At 42.6% G+C, this 24,248-nt stretch overlaps 1 protein-coding gene across 2 annotated transcripts in view; it reads right to left on the reverse strand.

Annotated features, from left to right (window-relative positions):
* DOCK4 (dedicator of cytokinesis 4) overlaps window positions 1–24,248 on the reverse strand; it is a 357,536-nt gene that overhangs the window by 152,995 nt on the left and 180,293 nt on the right. For both annotated transcript variants that reach the window (XM_083182741.1, XM_083182740.1), the window contains exons 13-14: window positions 13,224–13,349; window positions 1,032–1,156 (exon numbers count right to left, since the gene is read on the reverse strand). In XM_083182741.1, the coding sequence (XP_083038867.1) occupies window positions 1,032–1,156; window positions 13,224–13,349 (251 nt within the window). The remainder of the gene's footprint in view (window positions 1–1,031; window positions 1,157–13,223; window positions 13,350–24,248) is intronic.

Below are 24,248 nucleotides of genomic sequence, written 5' to 3' on the forward strand. Positions count from 1 at the left end.
TGCATATCTAAGTCAGCAAGACTGACTTAGATTTGCGAGCACTGAAGAAACCATTCGATCACCAGTGACCATCGAATGATTTTGGGCCTGCATGCTACCCTGCGATTAGATGTTTATACAAAACATCCATTCGCAGTGTGGCGGGTACATTCCCAGTGCAGCAGGGGGGTGGGCATTCGCACACCCGATGGACGGCGTTACAATGCTGGTTAAGTAGCGAAATAATGCTGCTTAGTGAGCCAATGAGAATGACCTTTCTAAATGTGTTAAACTCTGAATTGGCTCCAAAGCAACCATTATCAACAGGAGAGAAAAAAAGCTGCAGTGATGAAAACAATCCAGTCTCTTCATATCCCTGTCACTGACACAGTACTGAAACAGTCTACAATGCTCATTCCTCACCAGAAAAAACTTAGCTAGCATTTTTCATTATTGTAAAATACTTCTTAGATGCCTGTTTAATGAAATGGCTAACTTTCCACTAAAGCTCTGCTGTAGACCTTACATTTTCCTTTTGCAGGTTGGATTATTGGAAGAATCGAATTGTACAAAGATTCTGTGACAACCATAGCTAAGAGACATTAAGGGTCGGATTCAAATATTTTTTTTTGCGCCGGAATCCTGTCATTTAACTTGCGAATGGCTAGAAATCAGAATAGATGTTGGATTTTGTTACGGTTTGGCATCGAGCATGCGTGCAACAATCTGTATGCATACACGGTCATTCGATAATTGTCCACCTTGCAAAATCGCACAGCAATGATCAGCCCTGTATAACCCCCATTCAGGCCTATCTTTTTTGGCATAACTGCATAAACGGAGCCATTCCTACTACCACCATTGAAATACTTGCTTTGCTTTCTGCATCAACTTCTGTCTGTAATTGACACCCTTGATAAAACAGTTATACCTATATAACCAGGAGCCAGTATTGGTACCAATGCACCGTATCGTCTTTAGATAGATTTATGTGTCTATAGCAACAAATAAGGACACAAAATCCTGAAGCCAGAATGTAAGTAAAAGAGTACCTTTAGAAGTTGACTCTCATTGTTCACAATGACCATTGTAACTTGTACATTTCTTGCAACACTTTTACCACCTTTTTCAAATTCCCCCTTTTCTATAGTGATGTACAAATCGTTCCTCATTTCACCTAAAAGACAAAAAAAAACCAACACAACACATTTTGAACATTCCTTCAGAGGCTAGAACATAGACTTGCAAACTCCACATAATTAACACACTTCCTGTCATTATGTAAAACTCACAGGAAAGTACAGTGAAAGGGGGGCATTTATTTTTTCTTCAAGAGGATACTAGAAACCTTGAGAGGGTCATGTTGGGAGGTATGTAACATCTTGCACATTACAGATTTGATCTCATACAGTTACTGTCTGTATATTTTGTTTGCGTACTTCTCTTTTGAAAATCATTAAAAATGATTTGCATAAAACCTGATACCTGATGAACATGTGGTAACTCAATATAAACCACACCTTCAAAGTACAATATCAGGAACATCCCCTATCCTTCTTTGAAAATAATTAAAGATACAAACACTGAAATAAATAATATTTAAGCCTGCCCTGCATGTAGTCCTTCATGCGGGATAAAGAAACCTCAGAAATCTAAAAGATGAAGTAACAACTTTCTTCTTTCACACCTAGCAATGTAGGTTTTTTAGACCTGGTGATAATTACTGGGCCACACTGGCTTTTTTGCTTTCAACACTGATTAAATGACTGCATTCAAAAAATGGTGGTATTAAATGAAAAATCAGTGTGATGGAACCAGCCATGAAACCACTGAAATTTGTCAACTATTCTCATAGTTAGCAGATTAAATAAATCAGGGAATAAAACCAAGGAACCATAATGGCATATACCAACCTTAAACATAGAAACATAGTATTTGACGGCAGATAAGAACCATTTGGCCCATCTATTCTGCCCCTTTTTTACCCTTCAGGTAAACTCAACCCTCTTTAATCCCTATTTCTTTGCAAGGATATTCATATGCCTATCCCAAGCATGTTTAAACTGTTCTACTGTCTTAGCCTCTACCACCTCTGATGGGAGGCTATTCCACTTATCCACTACCCTTTCTGTGAAGTAATTCTTTCTAACATTTCCCCTGAACCTACCTCCAGTTTCAGTGCATGTCCTCGTGTTTTATTACTTGTTTTCCTTTGAAGAAAATTTTCCACCTGTACTATGTTAAAACCCTTGATATATTTGAAGATTTCTATCATGTCCCCCCTTTCCCTTCTCTGCTCCAAACTATACATGTTAAGATCTTTTAGTCTATCCAGGTAAGTTTTGTGATGTAGGCCATGAACCATTTTAGTTGCCCTTCTTTGTACACTCTCCAATGTATTTATATCCTTCTGAAGATATGGCCTCCAGAACTGGACACAGTATTCCAGATGTGGTCGTACCAATGACCTATAAAGTGGCATTATTACGTCTTTTTTTCTGCTACTGATTCCTCTTCCTATGCAACCAAGCATCTGACTAGCCTTCCTCATTGCTTTGTTACATTGCCTCCCTGCCTTTAAGTCACTTGAAATAGTGACTCCTAGATCTCTTTCCTCCTCAGTAGTTTCCATTATAGTACCCTTGATACTATATTGAGCCTTTGGGTTTTTGAGTCCCAAGTGCATAATTTTGCATTTTTTAGCATTAAACTGTAGTTGCCATTCTCTTGACCAATTCTCAAGTTTACTTAGATCATCAGTCATTTGATTTACCCCTCCTGGTGTGTCTACTCTGTTGCATATCTTTGTATCATCTGCAAAAAGGCATACTTTCCCTTCAATACCATTTGCAATGTCACTAACAAAGATATTAAAGAGCACTGGTCCAAGTACAGATCCCTGGGGTACTCCACTGGTAACATGTCCCTCCATAGAATGCACTCCATTTACGACAACTGTCTGTTTCCTATCCTGCAACCAGGTTCTTATCCATTTAATTGTTTTATAATCCAATCCCACACTTTCAAGTTTATTTAGCAGCCTGCGATGTGGGACAATGTCAAGTGCCTTACTAAAGTCTAGATATGCCACATCTACAGCCCCCCCTTCATCTAGTATTTTGGTCACGGAGTCAAAAAAGTCAATGAGACTTGTTTGGCATGATCTCCCTGCAGTAAAACCATGTTGTTTTGGATCCTGTAAGTTGTTTAATTTAAGATATTCCACTATTTTTTCTTTTAATAGTGTTTCCATTATTTTCCCTACTACTGATGTAAGGCTCACTGGTCTGTAGTTACTTGCTTCTTCTTTGCTTCCGCTTTTGTGCAGTGGAACTACATTTGCTTTTCTCCAGTCCTCTGGAACTGCACCTGTATCTAGTGACTGGTTGAATAAATCTGTTAATGGCGATACCAACACATCTTTTAGTTCTTTTAGTATCCTTGGATGCACTCCGTCTGGCCCCATTGATTTATCCACTTTGAGTCTTGAAAGTTCTGTTAGGACTTTCTCCCTAGTAAATGTACCTCCATATACCTTATTTTTATGAATGTCCTTGCAACTTAACTGTGGTCCCTTCCCTTCTCCTTCTATAGTGAATACAGAGCAAAAGTAATTATTTAGATGATCTGCAATTGCCTTGTCTCCCTCCACCAAATTCTCAGTGTCTGTCCGCAGTCTTATCATTCCTCCATTTGATTTTCTCCTTTCACTTATATACTTAAAAAAAGTTTTGTTTCCTTTATCTACCGACTGAGCCATTTTCTCCTCAGCTTGTGCCTTGGCACGCCTGATCACTTTCTTAGCCTCTTTGCGTCTGGCAAGATACACTTCTTTGTCATTATTATTTTGAGTCTGCTTGTATGTCCTAAAGGCCATCTTTTTTGCTTTTACACTCGTTGATACCTCTTTTGTAAACCACACTGGCTTCCTTTTCCTGGTACTTTTCTTAACCCTTTTGATACAAAGGTCCGTTGCCTTTAGTATTGCACTTTTTAATTTTCTCCACCTCTCCTGCACTCCTTTCAAGTTCATCCAATCCGCTAATGAGTCGCTTAAACATCTCCCCATTTTTGCAAAGTCAGCCTTCCTAAAATCCAACACCTTAGTTTTTGTGTGACTGGAGTTGGACCCTGCCTTGATACTAAACCATACTGCTTGATGATCACTGGATCCCAGGTTCTCACCCACATATATGTCTGATATCCTGTCACCATTTGTGAGTATTAAATATAATATTGAGTCTTTGCGAGTAGGCTCCCTCACCAATTGCTTGAGAGAGGCTCCCTGTAGGGAATTTAGAAATTTGCCACTTGTAGATGATCTTGCAAAAGACTCCTCCCAATTCACATCAGGTAGATTAAAGTCTCCCATGATTATGACTTCTCCCTTTAAAGCCATTTTAGTGACATCAAGCAATAGGCTCCTGTCCAAATCCTGCCCCTGGCCTGGTGGCCTATAGATGACCCCAGTACGAATAATGTCCTTCTCCCCCATTTCTATGGTCACCCAAAGGGCCTCAGTTTTTTCTTCAATGTTTTGTATTAAAGTAGCATTTATGTTTTTCTTTACATACATTGCTACCCCTCCTCCGATTCTTCCCATTCTGTCCTTCCTAAATAAATTGTATCCTGGTATAGCTACGTCCCAGCCATGGTTCTCATTCCACCATGTCTCTGTGATAGCCACAATGTCTAGGTCATCCCTTGTCATTATTGCAATTAGATCAGGAATTTTGTCTCCTAGGCTTCTAGCGTTTGCACACATAGTTTAAAAAAAAAATTTGCCTTGCTTCCGAATCTCCCGTTCTGGCACATTAACACCTTTTAGGTTATCCCCATTGTTTCCAAACTACTGGAATGTGTATGATAAAAATTATGATGCAAATGTTTTGCTTTCAAATAGTCTACTCTACTCATAGTATAAATATCAAGGTGAGCACCTGAACCGTCTTCTACTGTATGTCCACTTTATAATCTGTTAATTTCTCCTTAATGATTTGAACAGGCTACTACCATGGCATCTTCACAAACCTTTATGGCTTTTTCATTAAAAAGGTCTTTTGCCCTGATTACAGTATTTAAAGCTCCTCAAAGTGCCAGTACATTTTATTATGTTATGAGCCACTGGAGCAGGAATTGACCAATCACAGCTATCCATTCCCTGAGGAAAGTCTGTGGTCATCAGAACCCGCACAGCAAATAAAGGACTCCTGCAAAGGATGCTTGTTTACAAAAACGACAGTGTTCTTGTGATTGTCCTCAAGATCTACCAACGGTGCATGTTTTCCAGGCAACCTGTGGATCAGCGGCGTAACTATAGCACCGCAGCCCCCGCCACCGCGGGGGGGCGCTGTGCATGTGGGGGCGCCGGGGGCTGCGGTGCTATAGTTACACCCCCCCCCTAATCCCCCGCAGACTTACCTATCTCGCTGGTCCCGGCGGCTCCGTTCTTCTGATGAGGACCACCACAAAATGGCCACCCCCATATAGCACACAGTTCTCTGAAACTGTCTGCTGTATGGGGGCGGCCATTTTGTGGTGGTCCTCAGCAGAAGAAGAACGGAGCCGCCGGGACCAGCGCGATAGGTAAGGGTGCAGGGGGTTTTGCATGGGCGGCGGGGGATTGGGGGTGAACGGCAGGGGGGAGGGGGCGCCCAAAACTTAGTTACACCACTGCTGTGGATCTATAGTAGGAATGAATGCAGCATGTTTTAAAATGTGACAGTTCATAATGGCTACAGCTGTGCACCAGCTAGGTAACCTGGAAAACGTGGACCGTTGGTAGATCTCGAGGACCTGTTTGGCCACCCCTGTCATACACAAATGAAATGACACCAATCTCTTTGCTTACAGAAGTCTGGCCAGAGACTATAGGGAGAGAAATTTGTTTGGTGTGCCTAGAAACTTTGTGATGGAATGAAATTGGACTTTTTTTATTTGAATATATTTAACAAATGTGAGCGACACTGGCATTTTTAGCAGATATTTTGAACATCACTCACAGAGAGGTTGGCATTCAAAGGATTAAGTGCCCATACACTATGCCACTTCTCCTCTCAGCGAAGTCGCATTCAATCCCCCTCCAGCCGCCTGGGACCCGTCCGGGCAGCAGGATCACATACGATACCTGCTCCCTGCCGCCGGAAGGGGGTCCAACACAGAGAACATATGTGTAGCACATATGATCTCTTGGTTCAATCCGATACAAACAGGGTCGCGCATCGGATCAGATCTGACTTCAGACACATGCTATTTGGGCTGATTTCACCTGATTTCTCGGGCCGATTCGCGCCGGAATCAGGTGAAATCGGGGGCAAACTGTCTAGTATTGATACCATAAATTCTTCATTCACCATGCAGCCTATAATAACATTAGAGATTGCATTTTGAATCTGTTCACCCAAAAATATATAGTTCAATTACTTAAAATTAAGTATAAGTCAAAGATACCAGTCTGCATTGATACTCTAATCTGCAATGTTTTAAGGGGTTTATAGGAATGTTCTTGAGACTAGGTACATAATATAATCCAATGAAATTATCCCCCTCATTCAAATATCTGAAATGGAATCTGACTACTGTTCCCTGTAGAATATAAGACAATCTCCAACTACAAATGTCCTGGAGTGGGTGTCCTGTCATACCTGAGAGTTCAAACCCTGTGTGAAGTGATGTCTGGGCTATTTTTCTGACATCACTAGTAACTTGAAGATTGCACTTTTGTAAAATTCTGTCCTCGTCCTGTCCCCTTTTTTCTGAATGAACTAAAGTAAGCAAAGTTCTGCCTTGGAATAGATAAGGAGAGATAATGACAATCTTGTTCAATTCAGAACCAAACAACAAAAACCTCCTGCAAACTGAAGACTCTGTATCCATCTTCCATCCAACCCATTTGACTATAGGTGCCGAAGAAATCTTGACCTGAACCAGCCCAGAATCTATTGCAGTCGCTTCAAAGTAGTCTGTTTGCTTCCCTAATTTGCTCAACAGTGAAAAAATATATATTTTCTAGGAATGCCAATATGTGTAAATGTGCCTCATTGAAGCTCCTGTTTTAAAAATTAGCCTACAGCATCCCTCTCTATGCTGCCCTTCAAATAAGCTACACCTGAAACAGGACTCATTGTCATAATTATCATTAGGAGAATAAACCGTCGAATCCGAGGGATGTCTGAAAATAAACTGTTTATTTTCCTCTTAAAGTGTGCTCTATGTACATCTACTGGATCCTCATTATCTTGAGCATGTAGCACCATCTGTACTGCCTAGATCGGATTCGGCATAAAAAAAAGCCGGCGGTCGGGATCACGGCGTTCAAAATCCCGACGCTGGAATCCCGAAATCCCGACAAGGGGGGGATGTGGATCGCCCCCCCTTGCGGGCTCGCTACGCTCGGCACACTAAGTTATTTTCCCTCCGAGGGTGTCGTGGACACCCACGGGGGGAGAAAGTGTCGGGATTTCGGCGTCGGGATTTTGAACGCCGGGATTTTGAACGCCGGGATTCCGACCGCCGGGATTTAAACTGCATCCCGCCTAGATCATAGCCTCAATCCTTGATAACAAACATGAACTTTTTCAGCAAATGAAGAGAGCTCATGGCCTGAATCCACTGGCTCCTTAAAATCTTCAGAGAAAGAAAGTTCCAAAAAAGACCCTATCTGGACTAATGACAAGACAGCTCTAGTCTCTTTGAAGTTCTACAAAACAAAGCTTAATGTAACATACTTAGAATGCCAGCTCTAACAAGCAGGTCCCTCAGATGCCATTCCTTCTACACTTAAACCATCTTCGATGGCACCATATCCTGTGGTTTTCTGCCACCCTGATTCTTCTTTCAGCGTCATCTGCTATGTTTACATACCCTGTAGTTGTAGGTTTCCTGTTTTGCTTATTTGTTTTTGAACTCTGTAATTGGGTGCTGAGGCACCATATAAATAAAAGTTAATAATAATAATATTCTCTAAGTAGGAAGATTACAGACCCTCTGCTTCAGAAGCTATAATTTGGAACAGGAAATATATTGACCTGGCTTAGTAAAGGAGGACAGCTATGGAACATTCCCTGTACTAACGCTCTTACCTAATGGGTACACTCCATGGGACGGTGCCTCTGGATCTGCTTCCCATGATGGATCAAGGACTACAACTGTATTGCCATAATATGTATGAGAGAGGAAGTAATCTGCTTATTGTAACCAGTCAGTTCCCTTTTTGTGTACTTTAGCTAGGAAACCACTTCTCCAGGGAGTAGTAGAGACATCCTACCTAGCAAAAGTTTGGGGTTGTATCCCCATGGTGTGGAATTCACTGCTGGAAATGGCTGCTTGCCACAGATACCAGAGAGTAAGCTGGCCATACATCAGAAAGATTGATCTTAAGATCAATTGCGCTCATGATTGTGTACAATTTCCCTTGAAATCCCCGGCAGTCCTTGGACACACAATCTACTCACAATCGATCATACAATCCATCATACAATCCATCATACAATCCATCATACAATCCGTCATACAATCCGTCATACAATCAGTCATACAATCAGTCATACAATCAGTCATACAATCCTTCTGCTGCTTTATTGGAGCTTCACTTAAACAGGGGGCTGGCCTAGGGGGGGGGTTTAAACAAAATTGCGTGGGGTCCCCCCACTGCTGTAACCAGCACCAGGCTTTAAGAGCCAGGGCTGGTATTAAAAAAATCAGGAAACCTGGCAAATAGGGGCTCCGCTGACTTTTTAAAACCAGCCCCAGACTGGTTCCCAAAATACGGAGGACAAAATGACTAGGGGTCCCCTGTATTTTAAGAACCAGCCCAAGGCCAAACCAGCCAGCAGGGTAATGCCACAACCAGGGGACACTTATTATATAAGGTCACATGGCCAAAGCATCAACCCTACCGACCAGTCAGCATGGCCAGGGGCCCTGGGGGGGGGGTGGGGACCCCCCCTCCAGGAATTACCTGACCAGGCTGAAGCCTGGTGCTGTCCCCGGTGACCTTGGCCTGTGGTCACCAGGCGGATTAAGTGTAAAAAAAACTAAATAAACCATTGGGTTTTGCTGTGGAACTATGAGTCCCAGCAAGCCTGGAACGCATACTGGGACTTGGAGAACCACAAGTCCAAGCATGCTGCCCATCAATGGGCTTGCTGTGACTTTTAGTTCCACAGCAAAACCAATAGTTAAAGTAAAACGCAATGACACATAAGAAAAATAAAACTTTAATACATACATAGCCCATACATACTGATACTTACCTATCTTAAGACCGTAGGTAGTCCTCGGTCCTGTTCCGGGGTCCTGGTGCGGGGGTCCGTTATCCGATGAAATCCATAGGGGTACCTATTGAAGGAAATTATACTTACAAGTGTCCTATGGCGAAGTAGTCCAGGGGGTCTTGGCAAAAAAACATAACCAGTAGCTGATGATGGATCACAGGATGGACGGTGTGGTGAGTGTGTAGCCGACAGACGATTTTGTAAACTGACTGCAGTATAGCAGCATCTCTCTCCATTTCAGAAAGGGGCTGGTAGTGACGGCAGCAGACGAGGGTCAGCCAAGAGCTGACCCTTAAATCAATCATCTGTCGGGGGTGTAGATGTAAAATGGGTTTGGTGGTACTAGGCTCTGCTCCTAGCTGTGGTAAATGATATTGCATAGATGGTGTGTATTGGTTGGTTGGTTGGTAAAGCTGTTTGTAAATGAAACACGTACTGAATTGCGGTGGGGAACTGAGACTTTATTAGTCGATTCCAATGTTAGGATTTGGCGTGTGACCTGCAATGTTAGGATTTGGCGTGTGACCAGGAACAATGTCAATACCAAGACTAGATGGAAAAGTCCAGTTTGTGCTTCCACACTTGGGGTTGTGGGGGCAGAGGAGAGGGATATGGGTGGTGGGGGGAGGGGTGTGTGGGGGTGGAGGTCAACGGGGTCCGTTGCCTCAGGTACAGTCACAGACTTGGTGTGCACACAGGGTGGCGGTGCAGGGGGCTGGCGTGCCCCCCCCCGCAGCGCACCTCTCACCTGCGTGTATGTCCAATGGGAGGTGATTTGGAGATGTCGATGTGGCCGCAGCTGTCACTATCTGCATATGAGGCTGGGCTATTATCACACCGCTGAGCAGCAGGGAGGCCCCTGTGCTGCACATTCTTAGCTGCGGACTGTGGCAGATGCCTGGGTGTGGGCACAGCAGCTCCCTGCAAGCTTGCATCTTGCTAAATTGGAAGGTTATGGGGGTACAGAGGATGCAGCTGATCATTTGATAGCGGCAGATCTGCCCTGGGAACAATGCCTTGGCTGCTCCATACTGTGCAGCTGCAGTGTGAGGCATGATCTGTTATCGCTGTATGCAGAGGCAGCATTGTCTCAAGGCACCACTACACCTGTCCTCCTCCCTGGGAAAAGCACACTATAAAGGGGGATGCTGCTGCTGCTGAAAAGGACTGGCGGGGGAGTGACAGTGATACCTCCAGCCCCACACACGCCTAGTGACAAATAGACACCTCGTGCCCCCTATTGCACCTTACACCACTGCCCTGCATGCACCATGCTGCCCATCGGGGGGATCTGACAGAAGCAGCTGCAGGGTGGATTGCTTGCAGAGGTGCTGCCCGGCCATACATAACCATGGCCAGTGCAAGGAGCATTGATCTGGAGGAAGAAACGGCAGGTGCCTTCAAGGAGAGGTGGGGGAGGACCCAGCAATGGCTTAGTATCAGGATTCAAGGGGCAATGGACTGGTCCCCAGCCCGGCACATAGCGCTCACTGCAGCTTCTACCGCACCTGCACTTTGCAGGCGCTCAGCTCGGAGAGACCACTACTTCAAGAGGCTGCCCTACGCCGTGTCCGCAGAGCGCTTCAGGTCCTTTGACGGGCTGCTGATGGAGCTGACTCGCTCCCTGTCAGTCTCCCCCAAGGGGTAGGGATGGCCATCGGCATCCCTCCCCGGCCGGTACTCACAGGGAAGCGAGCGCTGCGGGTCACACACAGGGATGCTTGCGGGGGATCTTCCTGTCTCTGCAGAACCAGCGCCGTGCTGCTGGTTCTGCTGCTCCGCCTCCTCCCTGGTTCTGCTCCGTGTCCCGGGTAGCTAGTGACCCCGACACATCACCGGCATCTGCTTCCGTTGCCGTTTGTGGCTTCTTCCTGCCACCCGTCTGACCCATCTTACGACCGATTGCATGTGCTTAAAAGCACATGCAATCAGGTCACAATTCCAACTGATCGGACGTGCAGCACGTCCGATCACTTGATCAATCCCCCAACCTGCGGGAGCGCGCATTGCACGATTGTGCGCACACGATGTGCACACAATCTGCATGCAATTGATCATACGATCAGTCGAGATTGTATGATTGCATACAATCTCGTTCTGATGTATGCCCACCTTAAGCGGTCTCCCAACATGCCACTTTAAGCATCCTCAGCAGCTGCTGAGGACCCATCAACATGAAAAAAATTAAAATACAGTCCCCTCCTCATGGAGTACAAAGATCAAAATTAACCCCACGTATGCCTGGCAGGATGATTGTTTTAGCCATTGTGGTATACAGTGGGAAAGAACTTTGCTCACATGCTCCTCTCTCTATTCCCTATATCCCAAGATTTCCAGTTTCCCTCATTGGAAGAAAATTGTAACGTAAGAACGCTGTCAAAGTATGTAACACAACAGTTGCAGGCTGAATATAAAATGATTTTACTAGGCACATTCATGTATTATGTATTATGGTACAAATTAAATAATAATATAATATTACTATCATCATCAAATTTAACATATAGAAACCTAGCAAGGACAGATGTGTTTGTAGGTAAGGCTATAAAATAAAACAATTATAAATCAGGCTTTATGCAAATCCCTACTTTTTGTTTGACACTACATGCAACAATACAGTTTGTTATATGCCCCCCAACTTGTAATCTTCACACTGAAAAAGAAAATCCTTGTGCTAGAAAGCGAGACAATTTAAGTGGCATAAGCCCTGTTCCATTATCAATACTTGCCTTTCGATAATGCGTATATTTTGACAGGGTAGCAGAAAAATATGGGATGCATAATTAATCATTTTTGGGGCATAAATTAAGTATGGTGTGTAGCAATAGACCTTTTTTAATACAACTGTGTCTATGGGTTCAAAAAGTAATTGAATGCGTCACTAAGTGGCATATTAAATTAGCCATGGGGTCCCTGAATTAGCATGGCAGATTAATTTTCCATGTAATGTTTATGTAATACATTTTTCTTACACCAACAATCTATGTAGCAAAGAAGTGCATTAATTCATAAGAAATGGAGTAAGTGAAAAGTACAAATATGTCCTTACTAAGCTTTGCTAAATTGGCTCAAAAGATCCCTCTTGAGCCACAGTATTGGATACAGTGGTGCAAAGTGTTATAGGTTGTTGGTCATTTCAGAGATCTCTCAAAATATTCTTGTTCATCTTGATTAAATATGAAAGAGAATAGCACTTTCAATTGCTCAACATTTGGCAAAAAAGTAGTATAATATTTGTGGGACCGTAGCATAAAGTTAGTTAGAAAGCAGCATAATATTATTGGGAACATTAGCAACAACAACAAAAAATTGCCTATTAGTAGCAAATTTGCCTAATATTATTGGGACTATAGCACAATATTAGTGGGAAAGTCACCTAATATTAATGGGAATTAAGGATGCCCATCCCGGGATCAAAAATGCTTTGGGGGGTTATTCCGAATCATTTGCTTCACTGCTTTTAGGTACACTATCATTCTTCTGTAAAGAAAATAATGTTGTAGTCTTCACACTCTGCTACATTTTCCCCAAATATGTGGTGGGTCATTCCATGAAAATGTATTTTTCACGTAACAGATTTTTTTTTAACAGTTTTCATGACAAGCTTTGCATCAAAATTAAAGCAGATCATGTACCACACAAACATTTACTTTGCACAAATATTCAAAACACATGCTCAAAAAAAGTAAAAAATTTAATGTTTGTTATCAAGGAATGACCCGTGTGTGCATTAAGTGCAACTGAAAGCTCTATGTTAAGTATAGAACGGTATAGTAAGAAAAGCGGAGTCAGAACACAACCCTGCGATTGTCTCTATTGTATTGTAATGTGTAAATGAGAAAACATTCCATAACATAATAATAAAGACTAAAATGTATAAATAAATAACAGAGTGGGAATGATTGCCATTTAAAAATCTACAGAAATTAAATGTAAATGTTTTATTTAGATCATTTTCTTGCACCCTACCAGGCATAATGACATCTGAGAAGCCAAGCTTTCTTGTTATGGAGACCCCACGGGTAAACACAGAAGAGTAATCTCGTCTAATTTGCTCGATGTCACCGTGCAGCAGCTGAAGGGAAACTGCCAGGCCTGGAAACAAAGAGGGAGAGGGGCTCAGAAGTTAAATATTCTGTAGTCATTCTGAGGATATTTACATTAGTGCTACTTAGGTCAGCAACCTTAACACAGCTTGCAATTGAATCGGAATCTGTAATGGTCTGACTCGCCTACCTGGGAACTATAATGAGCAGATTGCAGTAAGCTTGACAACCAGTCTTTTCTTCATTGCCTTAGAATTAAGATTTGCTAAAACATAAATTGGACTATAAAATGCATTTTCTTTCTCCAAAGCACAATATAAGTTATTGCCTTTAATATACATATTCCTTTATTGTATTGAAACATTTTATACAATTCTGCAAACGAATTTAGTAAAATACCAGAAGTTTAAACAGAACTACTGAGGGAGCAGTTAGAGGACAAGGGCATAATCCATTCTCCATGCACATGGGGAACAAATGAGATCAAACAGTATGGGTGAAATTTAATAGGATGGGAGATTCAGAAAGGAAGAGATTTGTTCAGAAAATTTCAGTTTTTTTTAAAGCGGCAATCATTTACACTTGAAAATCCAACTGGTTTTGCAGTGTAAATGATTGCCGCTTTTAAAAAACTGGAGATTTCTTACCAGATCTCTCACTTTCTAAATCTCTCATTCTATTAAATGTCCCCCTGTGATCCGTGTGGACTGCACTGTACAGTTTCTCTCAGATTCAGACTAAGCATATTTATATGAAACTAAACAAAAAAAGACCCAGAACATATATCATGCTTGTCTACCCTCCTGGAACGGCTGGGAATCTCCTTAAAATTTTGTAACACAAAAATTTTACAAAATTTTGCCAGTTATCTCCCCTATATGCCAATAATTCAAAACCACTTTTTTTTTCTTTACATGCTTCCTTTTTTTTGGGGGGGGGGGGGGGGGGGGGGGTGGGGGGGGGGGTGGGATGTTGGTCATCTTTAAATCATGACAGACAGGGGGCATGGCCACGGCGGTGCAGGAGTGAGGAGGCTGGAGTGAGAGCTCCCCAGCAAGCAGATATCCGTAATTGCCTACCCCAGGTTGCCTTGGCCTGACTGCCCTTTTCGGTGGACCCGGAGCCACTGTCCTGATTTCCCAGCTGGCCGTGACTGAGTGCACCAGTGTGTATGCTGCACGCTGGGGCGTCTATACGCAGTGGGAGCTGCTGAGTGCCACTGACTGCAGCCCAGCAGAGAGCGCCAAGAGAAGACACCAGCAGGGAGCGAGCAGACAGCTGCTTGATCACTGCCGCTCCATCTCCGCCATCAACGAAAACAAGGTGCTGTGAAAGCACTTACCAACAGGCAGTGGGATTCAGCGAGCAGGTCGTCACATCAGTGTTGTATCCGCCGGCCAACGCTGAACCACTGCGTGGACTACGGAGCGTGTGCGGGCCGTTATCAATCAAGCAGGCAGACTTTGGACCGGCAAGGCAAAAGCAACGAACAACAAGAAGCGGTGCAGTATATTAACTTCACTTAACTATACAAATATACATTGCTAATAAAAACTTGCGTAGAGTGCTGGTATAAGTAGGGTGGCCAATCCCGGGATCGGCGGGATCCCGGGATTTGGCCCCCAAAACGCCGGGATTTCAATCCCGGGATTGGAGTTTCCAATCCCGGGATTTCGGGATTAGACTGCGCATGCGCGCAGTCTAATGCCGAGCAGCGTCTGAGCATCGCTCAGACGCTGCCCGACTTCTCCCGGCAGCACTGTGTGCAGCGTGACCTCTCAGCGTGAGATCAGGGGTCACGCTGCGCAGACAGAGGACGCGCCCGGCATTGTAATGCCGTGCCGGACAGCGCGCCCACCCGCCCAGCCCAAGCACCCATCCAGCCAGCCAGCGCGCCCACTCGCCCAGCCCAAGCGCCCACAGCCAGCGCCATGGACGACCCGTCCCCCCACAACCGGCAACCCGGCAACCATCAAATGTAAGTTTGTGGGGCAGTCTTTTAATTAGGAAAGCCAATCCCGGGATCCCGGGAATCCCGGGATTGAGCATTTTTCAATCCCGAATCCCGGGATTGAAAAAATGCCCCGGGATTGGCTTCCCTAGGTATAAGTCTTGCTTTCTATTTGGGAAAATGGTCACATGTTAAAACTGTGGTCTCCTTTTCTTTGAACTATCCGTAACTTAAACTGCTTAGGCACAATGAGCAAAACCGGTAATGCATTGGCCGCGGCCCGCCTAGAGAGATACGCCCGGATGCAGGGAAGTAATCCTCCACATACCCCAAGCTCGACACCACATGCTACTCCCACAAAGAAAACATGAGCCTGGTAAGGGCCCCTGAAACATCAGGTTTTGGAGGTGGTAAAAAATTGAGAACAGCGCCTCTCTGAACAATAAAAGGGGGTACAAAAAAAACGAGTTAAAATTACAACTGAGTGTATTATTGTAGCTGAAAACCGTATATCAGCACTTGAGGACACAAACAGCCAGTGGCTCAGCAAGGTTAACAACATGGCCCAGTGCATGTCTGATTTGAAAACAAAGCGGTTAGACATGAAGGGTTGACTAATAAGATACAATCTTCGGTTTGTGGGCCTACCGGAGCGCAAGGCCTGGACAACCCTAAGTTCATAGAAAAATGGCTACACGATAAAATTGGAAGTGCTTCATTCACAGACCAATTCGCGGTGGAGAGGGCTCATAGGGTTCCGCTTAGGCCATTGCCGCCTGGAGCTCCACCACGAACGCTTATTGACAAATTTCAAAATTTTCACGCAGCAGTGGGCCACTTGATCATAACGGGTAAAAGTATCAGCAAACCCTGATTTCGCACTTGAAGTGCAGAAAGAAAGATCCAGTTTTTTTTTTAAGTCAAAAGAAGGATTCGAGAGGGAAACTACAAATATTCTATTGCATTGCCATCTAAGCTGAGGGTTATTACCCATAATCAAACTGTCTTCTTCCATACCCCCAATGAAGCTGCAAAATGGCTGTACACTCAGGCTCTGGGGGATAAACAGCTGGTAGCCGATTAGGCAACAGACTTTAGTACAATATAAATATGCTGAAATGGTTTTGCTGATGAGCTTCCCTGCACTTTTTTTAAATAGTCCCCAGATAGTGGGGTTAGGTAAAAGCTTGTGTGTGTTTTGAAATTGTTTTTTTGGGTGTGAGGGGGTGTGTGCAGGTTAAAATGTATGCCTAAGGGAGGGAGGTATACAGGGTGGGGTTTAAATGTTGTTAGTATGTTGTCAAGGTATATGTTATGTGTAAACAATGAATGCTGTGGAAGACACCCTAGGGTGATATTAGCAATGCACGTATATGTTGTATCATTAAGCGGCTTTGGTATGGGATACCATTGGAAGTGACCATGAATAGAGGTACGGAGGAAGCGACAGGATGTAGTAACAATTGTTTTTTACGGAGAGAATATATGGGGCCTAGTGGATAAAGTTGCTAAAACAACAATGATTAAATTACTGGCATGGAACGTTAGGGGCATGAATGAAAAAAATTAAAAGATCTCTCGTTATGAATCAACTCAGACATTATGGCGTTGACATTGCCTGTCTGATTGAAAAAATTGATGACCCTAAAGAAAGCCTGAGTGGGACATGCCTAACATGCCCCATATACGTCCTCATCTAGGGGGTTTCAGTTCTTATAAAGAAATCTCTGGCATTTCTCTACAAAAGAGTTATCATAGACCCAGGCGGGCGATAGGTCTTCCTGGACTGTACAATTAACTCTATGCAAATATTATTGTTATCAAACCTACATCCCACCCCCATTCTCCTTTAAAATTTTGATAAAAGCGGTTGACTGTAGCTGGTTCACCACACTCCCCTGTCATATGTACAGGGGATTTTAATAATACTCTAGATCCTCTGTTGGACAGGTGGAGGAATTGCGCCTGGGGAACGCAAAAGTAAATGGGGGATTTTGTAACTTTGTACGAAACCTGGTTAGTTAGATCCCTGGAGAGAAAGGAATCTAAACACAGCACAGTTCTCTTGCTACACAGCAACCTATCAAACTTTCTCAAGGATAGATCTAATGTTGGTTTCAGGGATCTTTGCACCCCAGGTTGTCAATGTAGTATATAAACCCAGGGGCATATCTGACATCTCTCCTATAATCATGGAGTTCTCTGAAACAAACGACAAGGGCCAGGGATACTGGCGATTTAGTGCGGGATGGTTACAATGTATAGGGCATGAGCCTGAATTAACAGAGCAATGGGGTAAATTTGGGGAAATGAATAGAGACTCGGACGTGGTTTGGGATGCTTTTAAGGCATATATGCGAGGTACATTAAAAAAACACATAGCAGAGATATAAAAGGTAGTAGAGAAAGGGTCCAGAGGCTGGAAGACAAGTGTCTAGGAGGCCCAACGAGCCTGGCAGGCAACCGTAGAAAAAGAAAATTTGAAAATGATGTCATACAGATCGCATAAGTGCTACCAAAATGCAGATAGATCTGGTAGATCTTTGGCCTATTTGGCAAAAGCAGAGACTCCCCCTATTAGCATAAGCAACATCAAAGATGAGCACGACAAAATAAAACTCCACAAATTGGGGAAACTTTTAAAACACACTTTAGCCACATATATACCTTCAGGCTTAAGCATAATGAAAATGAAATACAGGAATATATAAATAATATAAATCTTCCAGTTCTCAACGAGACTAATAGCTTAGAAATGGAGGCCCCGTTGAACCTGGAGGAAGTAAGAATGGCAATAAAAGAGCTCCCCGGGGGGGAAGGCCCCTGGGTTAGATGGGATTCCATCAGAGGTATTTAAAAGATATATAGAGGTCCTTACCCCTATATTATTTGAAACTCTCAAACAATGTTTCAAGGAGGGTATTATCCCAAGTTCAATGACGGAGGCAAAGATAATAGTGTTATTAAAGCAGGGAAAAAAATGCAAAAGAACTTGACTCTTATCGGCCTATTTCCCTTCTGTCATCGGAAGCTAAAATAGACTAAATAAACATATTCTTAAATTAATACACCCAAATCAGTCTGGCATTATGCCTGGGAAAAGAACTTCTATGAGTTTGCAGGGGCTGTTTAGTCATTTACAGATGCCAGAGGAGAATGAGAAAGACCCAGTCATAGTGTCACTGGATGCGATTAAGGCATTCAATGCCGTAGAATGGCCATATCTATGGGCTACACTTAGAGCCTTTGGAATTGGTCCAAAATTTATAAAATGGATACAACTATTATATACAAATCCATCAGCTCTGGTCTCCGTGAATGGCTGGACCTCCCCTGCATTCAGACTTCCCAGTGGGACAAGGCAGGGGTGTCCCCTTTCCCCTGTCTTTTTCGCCCTGACAATTGAGCCACTGGCATGTATGCTAAGACAACATCCCAAGATAAGAGGACTCAATATGGGGGATAGAAGAGAGATAATGTCATTATATGCAGATGATCTACTATTATACCTCTCTGAATATGTAACATCTCTACCCCTGGTTCTGAGTTTAATTTAAGATTTTGGGGGGTATTCAGGATTCAGAATCAATTGGAATAAATCCCACATCTTACACGTAGGTAATTTAGTTACCCATTCATTACCCTCTCTCTCCTCTTTAAAATGGGTAACATTATTTAAGTATCTTGGGATATGGATCTCTCTCGACCCTAAAGAGTTTACTTATTTAAATATTCAGCCTCTGCTTAAATCTCTGGAAATAAAATGTAAAACATGGCGTAAACTGCCGTTGACAGTATCTGGCCGTGTAAACTTAGTAAAAATATTGCCTTACCGAAGATACTATACGTAATACAGCAATCCCCGTTGTACCTCCTGAAATCTTTATTTAGAAAGATTAATAGTATCCTGTCCTCCTTTATATGGAACAACGCTCGCCCAAAGATTCAGTCAGATAAGATAATGAGAGAGCGGGGAGCAGGCCGCCTTGGTTTACCCGATTTTAGAAGATATTATATTGCCACCCAGTTGGCTCAATCAAGGGCCTGGTTGGTGGAGGACCATGGCAGCGAAGTAGCTGCTATACTAGTGGCCCTTGCCACACTGGACAGCAACCCCAAACAAAGGCTCTTGCAGGCCTGTACTCTGGCACTCGACCCTCCTTTAGTGACACAAGCGATAAAAACCTGGCAAAAAGCAGATACAATTATGAAAGTGACCTCTATCGACCCTGAGTATTTAATTGAGGATCTATTAACCCCTAAGGAAGTAAAAGAGCTAAAAAATAAAAGAAGCTTGGGGGTCTTATTCAATAACAACTCTTAGCCAGATGTATATGCCTGATGGGTTAAAAACAATTGTTCACCTAAGTGAGGAGTTTGCCCTACCTCAGACGCACTTTTTTCGATATTTACAGCTGAAAAGTGAAATTATGAATATCTCAGGACTGTGATGTGGTAGAGCCTTAAAACACAAACTTTTGCTCTATCAGCAAAGTTTTGGTTACAGTTTTCCAATGTTTTTTTTTGGAGACGGAACACTTTTTTCGGTTGCTTGAAACCAGATTTAGTGAAAACTGGTTCTATGACATAACTATTAGATGATCTTGTCTCATTGGAATGGTTTTATTTAAATAAATATGTAACATATGTAATAGCACAAAGGTTGCTTTAACTGGTGCAATTCCAGTGATTGTTATTTAGCTCTTAGAGATAGAGATTAAGGGGCCAATTCAGATCCATTTTCGAAGGTTGAGGATGTGCACATCCCCTGCGCGAACACTTTCGGTGAGTATCACACTTGCCGAGGAATTCGCACTAAGAGGGGAGGGAAGGAGGTGGCAGCATGGGAACGCCCAGCATTTTGTGGGTATCCCCATAAACATTAGGCGTTCCCCTGAGAACGCAGGTGTGGCGATGCCTGCTCAGGTGGTGGGGGCGGCTGACATCACATGATATCAGATGACGTCAGCACCCGCCCAGAATTCGGTGGATAGCGGCCTGATGAAAAGTCAGTCTAGACTGACTTTCATTACCAAAGGTGAGATGGTCAGCGACTACCAAATGATTTCTCTTCCGATCGGCCGCACACCAGGGGATGTGTTCACCTACACATCCCCTTGCATGCTAGCAAGAAGATTCGGGGATGGGGGGGGGGCGCATTCATTGGGCAGCGTTTACCAGTTTGCTAGGCCAGCCTAGCTAAACAGGTCTGAATCAGGACCTAAGTTTTTTCATTAAAGCAGTTTTTACTTTGAAATAAGTCATTTTAGTTGAACCACCAAGGCCTGTGACACCGAACTGGGTTATGTCTCATAACCAAAGACTTGGAACTTCATCTGGCAATGCAAATAGTATGGTTTTAATATATTTGGAGTATGGTAGGGTCCACTTACCTAAGAGTATTAAATGAAAAAAGCAGTGGGAATTATGGATGTTTAAGAAAAGGTAAGAACATATCAGATAACTAGAGATTGAATTCAGACATGAGATTCAGAAACAATGTAGAGAGGCGCTCTAAGGGTAAGGGAGGTTTTGTCCATTTTGAGATCTGGTGCAGGAATAAAATCCACAAGAATAATTAAGTTCTACTTTCAGATGCCTAATACCTTGTCATAGGTTTCATTAAGGAAGAGAGTTTGGGTCATACAGTGAGACAATAGTTACCCGATGCTACTCAAGAAAGCACACAAGCATCAAAAACCTACTAATCTGGTCTTCCAATTTAGATCTAAGAAAAAAAATATATAGATTGGGACTACATATATTAGCAATATTTTACTTAAATGAGCAGTTAAGCAAATACAGTTGAAACTCAAAACATTTGTATATCATGCAAAATGTATTTCAGTAATTAAACTTAAATGTGAAACTAATATATTAAATATACACTCATTACATGAAAAGTGATATATTTCAAGCCTTCATTTGTTATAAATTGGATTTATAGTTTATGAAAACCCAAAATCTCAGAAAAGTAGAATATTTGAAAGGATTTAATAATGTAGGATCAAAGTGTCACAACACTCTAATCAGCTAATTAATCCAAAACACCTGTAAAAGGGTCCCTGAGCCTTTAAATCAGGGCTGGGCAATTGCGGCCCTCCAGATGTTGAGGAACTACACATCCCAGGATGCTTTGCATTAGTTTTTCTATGTGGCCATGCTAAAACTGATGCAAGGCATGGTGGGATGTGTAGTTCCTCAACATCTGGAGGGCCGCAATTGCCCAGCCCTGCTTTAAATGGTCTCTCCGGGTCAGTAGAATTCACAATTATGGAGAAGACTTATGACCTGACAATTGTGCAGAAAACCATCATTGACACCCACAAGGAGGGGGAGGCCTACACAAGGAGTGGAAGGGAAAAGTGTGGAAGAAAAAGATCCACAAGCAGTAGGGATGAACACAGCCTGGAGAGGTTGGTCAGGAAAAGAGCATTCAAAAGTGGGGGCTAAGGCTGGAGTTAGTGCATAAAGATCCACCACACACAGACAGGTCCTGGAGATTAAAAAGAAAAAGAAAAAATAGGAAACTGCGCTTTGAGGAATGAAATGCTAAAAAGCATGTACAATAAAACAATTTATTTATTCCTTAATAAGAATCATACTAAAATAGTGGATCCCAAACTTTTTAAATCATGGCACCCTAGGCCAAAGTATCAGAATATTTTTCACGGCACCCTAGGCCAAAACATGGTTACTAATTTCAGGAAAAATATAAAATTAGTTGCGATTTAAATGTTTTCCTTAGGTCCGCTTATGTGGTGAGAAACATGATTCACTTCTGTTTACCCACATATATCTTAATTGGAAGCCACAAGCACTGATTTTGCTGATTTTATTGGCCATAAATAACTTGAATTGGTTCTAGACCACTAACCTGAGGCACCCCTGCAAGTGCTCCAAGGCACCCTAGGGAGCCAAGGCGCACATTTTGGGAACCACTGTACTAAAATAAACATACAATGACATTTTTTAAATTGCAATTAGAAAATTCATAGTAAAGCTTTTTAAAAAAGCTGAGAGCCCACCCAGCGAAACACATCAGGCGCACAGCACCCCCTCACATTCTTCTCCTATTGTGGATTACAAAGCCATCTCCACTGGATACCTGAACCAGGACTTTTGTTGAACACTGTCCATGTCAGGGATAAACTGAAGCTGGCTTAAGGACAGCAAAGCCATCATCACTCCAAAGGGGACTCCTACATCTGCTGCATGCAAATAGCAACACATCCCTTCAAATGTGAGAGTGTTAAGCACAAACTATCCATATCAAGCACAATCCCCATTGCCATCAACTCCAATAGGAACAGGATCCACATAAAGGAAGCTAAGAGGGGTACTTTCCCTCATTCAATGTGTATTTATCACTTACATTACACATCTTATACACGCTGTTTATTATTTTGTTCCTCAAAGTGCAGTTTCCGATTTTTTCTTATTTTCTTTTAATGTATTAAGGGACTGACTATCCCTAACCCAAACTGCAGCTAAATTTAAATTAAGCCCTAAGCAGTGCCTGATATTTACCCTAGTGGTAGTACACACCTGTTTTTAGATACTGGACATTGACTTCAAATGTCGGTTTCCTCTTGTCAAGGCACTCCTGAACAACAAACAATGTCAGAAGTGTCTTACCTGGACTAACAAAGAAAACAACTGGTCTGTTGCCCAGTGGTTCTAAAGTCCTCTTTTCTGATGAGAGCAAATGTTGTATCTCATTTGGAAACCAAAGTCCCAGAGTCTGGAAGAAGAATGGAGAGGCACACAATCTAAGATGCTTGAAGTCCAGTGTGATGTTTCAACAGTGTGCGTTGATTTGGGGAGCCTTGTCATCTACTGGTGTTGGTCCACTGTGCTTTATTAAGTCCAGACGTCAACGCAGCCGTCTACCAGAAAATTTAGAGCACTTCATGCTTTATTTCAGCAGAAAAGCTTTATGGAGATGCTGACATTATTTTCCAGCAGGATTTGGCACCTGCCCACACTGCCAAAAGTACCTAAACCTGTTTTAATGACTATGGGTTTACTATTTGGCCAGCAAATTTGCCTGCATTGAGGCTATAATTCATTCAAAAGGGGCTCAAACCAAGTACTAGAGTGCATATGCATGATTATACTTATCAGAGAGCTGACATTTCTGTATTTAAATTATTTTCTTTTTTTAATTTAATTCATGTAATATTCAAATTTTTGGAGATTTTGGAATTGGGGTTTTCATTATTTGTAAGCGGTAATCATCAAAATTGTAGCAAATAAAGACTTCAAATATCTCACTTGCATGTAATGCATCTATATAGTATATTAGTTTCACCTTTTCAGTTGAATTACTGAAATAAAATAAACTTTTGCACAATATTCTAATTTCTCAAGTTTCACCTTTTGAAATTTTATATCTGCCCATGATGGAAAAAAAAGGAGCAAAAAGAAGTGTATGAGGAGAAAATGATGATTTTTATGAATGAAGAGAAATCTGTAAAGAGTTGAAGACCAACAAGCACATCAAAGTTCCCAGATAATCCCAGCTGCTGTCAATAGAATGCTTTGGTGTGAAAAAAGTACATCCATAAGATATTTCAGGGATAATTTCCCATATTGTAAAGCGCAACGGAATCTGCTGCGCTATATAAGAAACTGTAAATAAATAAATATATAAATAGCAGATATGGGTTTAGAAAGATGGTGAATTCTATTAATCAATAAGTCCCGGTCATAGACTGTAGAAAGAAGCTTGCATAAATTGGCCAATTAAATTCTTATGTACTGTGACTAAAAATAAAAATGTAGATGGCAGATCCACATAAAGGGTGATCAGCAATTGATTCAAGGCTCTCAAATCAGGGTGTCACAAGCCGCAACAGCGGGCAGGGTACTCCGCTGGTGGCTGGCTTGTGTGAGGCTGCTCCCGGGGTCTGGCAGCAGGTGACCGGAGGCTGCTCCCGGTGTCCGGCAGCAGGGGGAGTAGGACGCGCGGTCAGGAGGCGGAATAGTGTCTGG

This window comes from Crinia signifera, chromosome 4, assembly GCF_055691185.1.
Source record: "Crinia signifera chromosome 4, ASM5569118v1, whole genome shotgun sequence".
NCBI lineage: Eukaryota > Metazoa > Chordata > Amphibia > Anura > Myobatrachidae > Crinia > Crinia signifera.